Source organism: Coregonus lavaretus (assembly GCF_964263955.1).
Source record: "Coregonus lavaretus genome assembly, chromosome: 9".
Lineage (NCBI taxonomy): Eukaryota > Metazoa > Chordata > Actinopteri > Salmoniformes > Salmonidae > Coregonus > Coregonus lavaretus.
The window spans coordinates 41,652,551-41,655,385 of NC_139996.1; the positions used below are offsets into that span (position 1 = coordinate 41,652,551).

Here is a 2,835-nt window from a genome sequence, read left to right on the forward strand (position 1 = left end):
GATCATATCAACTCAGAGTGCATAGAAAAGAGGACTCTGGAATGTGGAATGTTGTAGGAAGTTTAAAAAAAAGTGATATAGCTATAGCTGTTGGTATTTAAATATGTTCAGATTATCTGTTTCTTTTCCACTATTATATATTTTCATATTCAGATCTTATGTAGCCTAATTCACCCACTATAAACGATAATAGATTCCATAGAATCAGGTTTGTAACCTGATGAAAAACTGGCCTGTATATGGCAAACAAAGACATAATGTTCACATAATAATGGTTTATACCAGAGGAAATAATTAATCACTTTGTCATTTTAGCTTATCACTTTGACTTTATCAAGACTTAATTCGTGAGCTTTTTTTCTGTATGGCATACCAAACAATAGACCCCCAAACCACTGCATAATCACAAATATTTTTTAGAGACACATTAATTAATCAATCAGTGTCAATATCCCAACAGTTTTAAGGGGTACCTTGAAAGTCTTATAATTCTCAAGTTAATAAGAGTCAACTATAAATAAACTCTGTCGTGTGTTTGTGCTTTTAACGCACTGTGTTAGGTCTCTGCTTGGATAGATAGAATGGAGGACTTGGGGGAGTTGTCAGGGTCTTTCCAAGTCCCGAACTGCATGTTGGGCTCCGGTTGGTCATTTTAGTCAATAGCGTATTTCTCCGGAGACTGCTGTCACTGTCCTCTTTCTTGAACTTATGGCGTAAATTATTACAGCACGGGAAACAGTGAGTAAAATCGTGTAGGAGATGCCCACTGAAGATCATGTATATCCACGGGTTACAGCAGCTGTTTAGACTCGCGAGGAGCGCGGACAGTGTGACAGCAGTGTTCTCAGAATCTGGAAGGAAAGGGGAAAAACAAATGACCAAAAGAGAATTAGTCCAATAGCTGGGGTATAAATCAACGGTGCAGTGAAATTCATAAAACATTTGCGGGTAGTTATCATATCATTAAATGGCACAAACAATGACACTCATATCTATAGGCCTATTTAAACACCTGATATCTCAAGTGCGATAAAAAATAAAAAACCGTTATGGTACAGGATTAACATGACTTTGTCTATTATGTCAGCACACCGTATATGTTATGTTTAATTTGCTACATTTAATTCGATTTTAAACTTCATATTTTGATTCTATACAGTTTGGATTTGAATGTTGTAACGGAATTAAGCAGGGCGCTCAGTGCTCAATAAAGGTTTATGCACAATTACATTTTCTTTCCATGACACATATGGATTCATTTCTATACTGATTCAATTGTATACGTAGGCTACTCCTCCTCAATTCTCATTGACATTCATAAAAATAAAAAAAGTTAATGCTAAAAGCAATAAGGCTAACATTTTGGCACAGAATAGATACATCACCAAATGTTTTGCGCAACCCCCTATAAAGACTATGGCTTCCACATTAGTTATTTGTAGAGGGAGAGAGATAATTGAGTGAAGATATCTCCCCACTTGGCACATACGTCAATTGAACGTGCGGAAACGTTGGTTCAACGTAATTTCATTGCCATGACCTGGAAACAACGTTGATTCAACCAGTGTGTGCCCAGTGGGTCATGTTATTTATTCTATATCAAGGTTTACCTGTTGATTTTGTGTGCGCGATCCAATATTTTTTCCAATACAGTGAAGTCACTTACCATCCCATGCGAAGTTCTCATCCCACACCGACCACATCTGTACGATGAAGAAAGGTGACCAGCAAATAATGTATGCCAGGACAATCACAAAAGTCATTTTGACCGTTCTCAACTTCGCTCTGGATATAGTGGTAACGCTGCTAACGGAGTTCTTGCCCATGAGACCGTTTTTAGACGCACCTCCCGCGGGTGTATTCCTGGTCTTATATTTGATATTTTTCCAAATGCTGTGGCAGATGAACCCGTAGAATATCATCAGAATGAACACGGGGATGAGGAAGATGCCAACCGTTATCCAAGTAATGTATGCCTTTACGCCCCAAGGTTCTATGAAGTGGCCCCAGCAGTCGTAGACCTCCGAGCCGTTCTTGATCTCACTCAGGGAGAAGATAAAGTACTGCGGCATGCTGAGGACCAGACTACACATCCAGGTGCTAATGATCATGATGTAAGACCGCTGGGTGGGCTGCTGGAGGGTCTTCAGAGGGTGGCAGATGGCGATGTAACGGTCCAGGGTCATCATCACCATCATGTAGGTGGAGGCGAACATGCCCATCACCTGGAGGTGCTTCACTATCCTGCACAGGAAATCTGGCCCGTAGAAGCGAAAGGTGATCTCCCAGCATAGCTGCGGCAGGACCTGAAAGAAGGCGACCACTAGGTCAGCGATACTAAGGTGCCGGATGAAGAGGTGCATTCTCGACGTCTTTTTCTTGGTGTTGTACATGGCCAGCAAGACACTGACGTTCCCAATCACCGCCACCACAAAGGTGATGCTCAGGACCGTTATCTCTATTTTGGCGACCTCTTCGTTTCTTCCAAAAGGATCGCTCCCGTTCGGGTGGATGGTGCCATTGCCAAGGATCCCCATCATCGGATAATTCGTAGGTCTGAAAACCAGAGACTGGTTGACTCCGTTAAAGAGGAGCTCATGCACGGGAGTGTGCATGGCATAGTCCCTCTGTGCGCTCCTTGGCCATAGTTACAGTGCTAGAGGGGTAGAGTTGAGTGCCTCTCTTTATAAGGAGCTACCTGACTCTGACCGCGAAAGGACTCCAACGAACTCTTCTTGGTTTCTGAGCTGCTGGGCCTTTTAAACTCGAATCAAATTTCAGCCACCACGCGCTGAGCTTTTATAGCCATACCCACTTCTGTATCCTATGGCAACC

The 2,835-nt window shown here is 42.3% G+C and overlaps 1 protein-coding gene across 1 annotated transcript; it reads right to left on the reverse strand.

Annotated features, from left to right (window-relative positions):
- Positions 1 to 556: 556 nt before the first annotated feature.
- LOC311135430 (arg8-vasotocin receptor-like) lies at positions 557 to 2,615 on the reverse strand (the record flags this gene model as incomplete). Its single annotated transcript, XM_084169378.1, is given in 3 exon segments — positions 557 to 624; positions 627 to 851; positions 1,667 to 2,615. Coding segments are annotated over 3 exon segments (1,242 nt in total).
- Between the last annotated feature and the right edge of the window lie 220 nt (positions 2,616 to 2,835).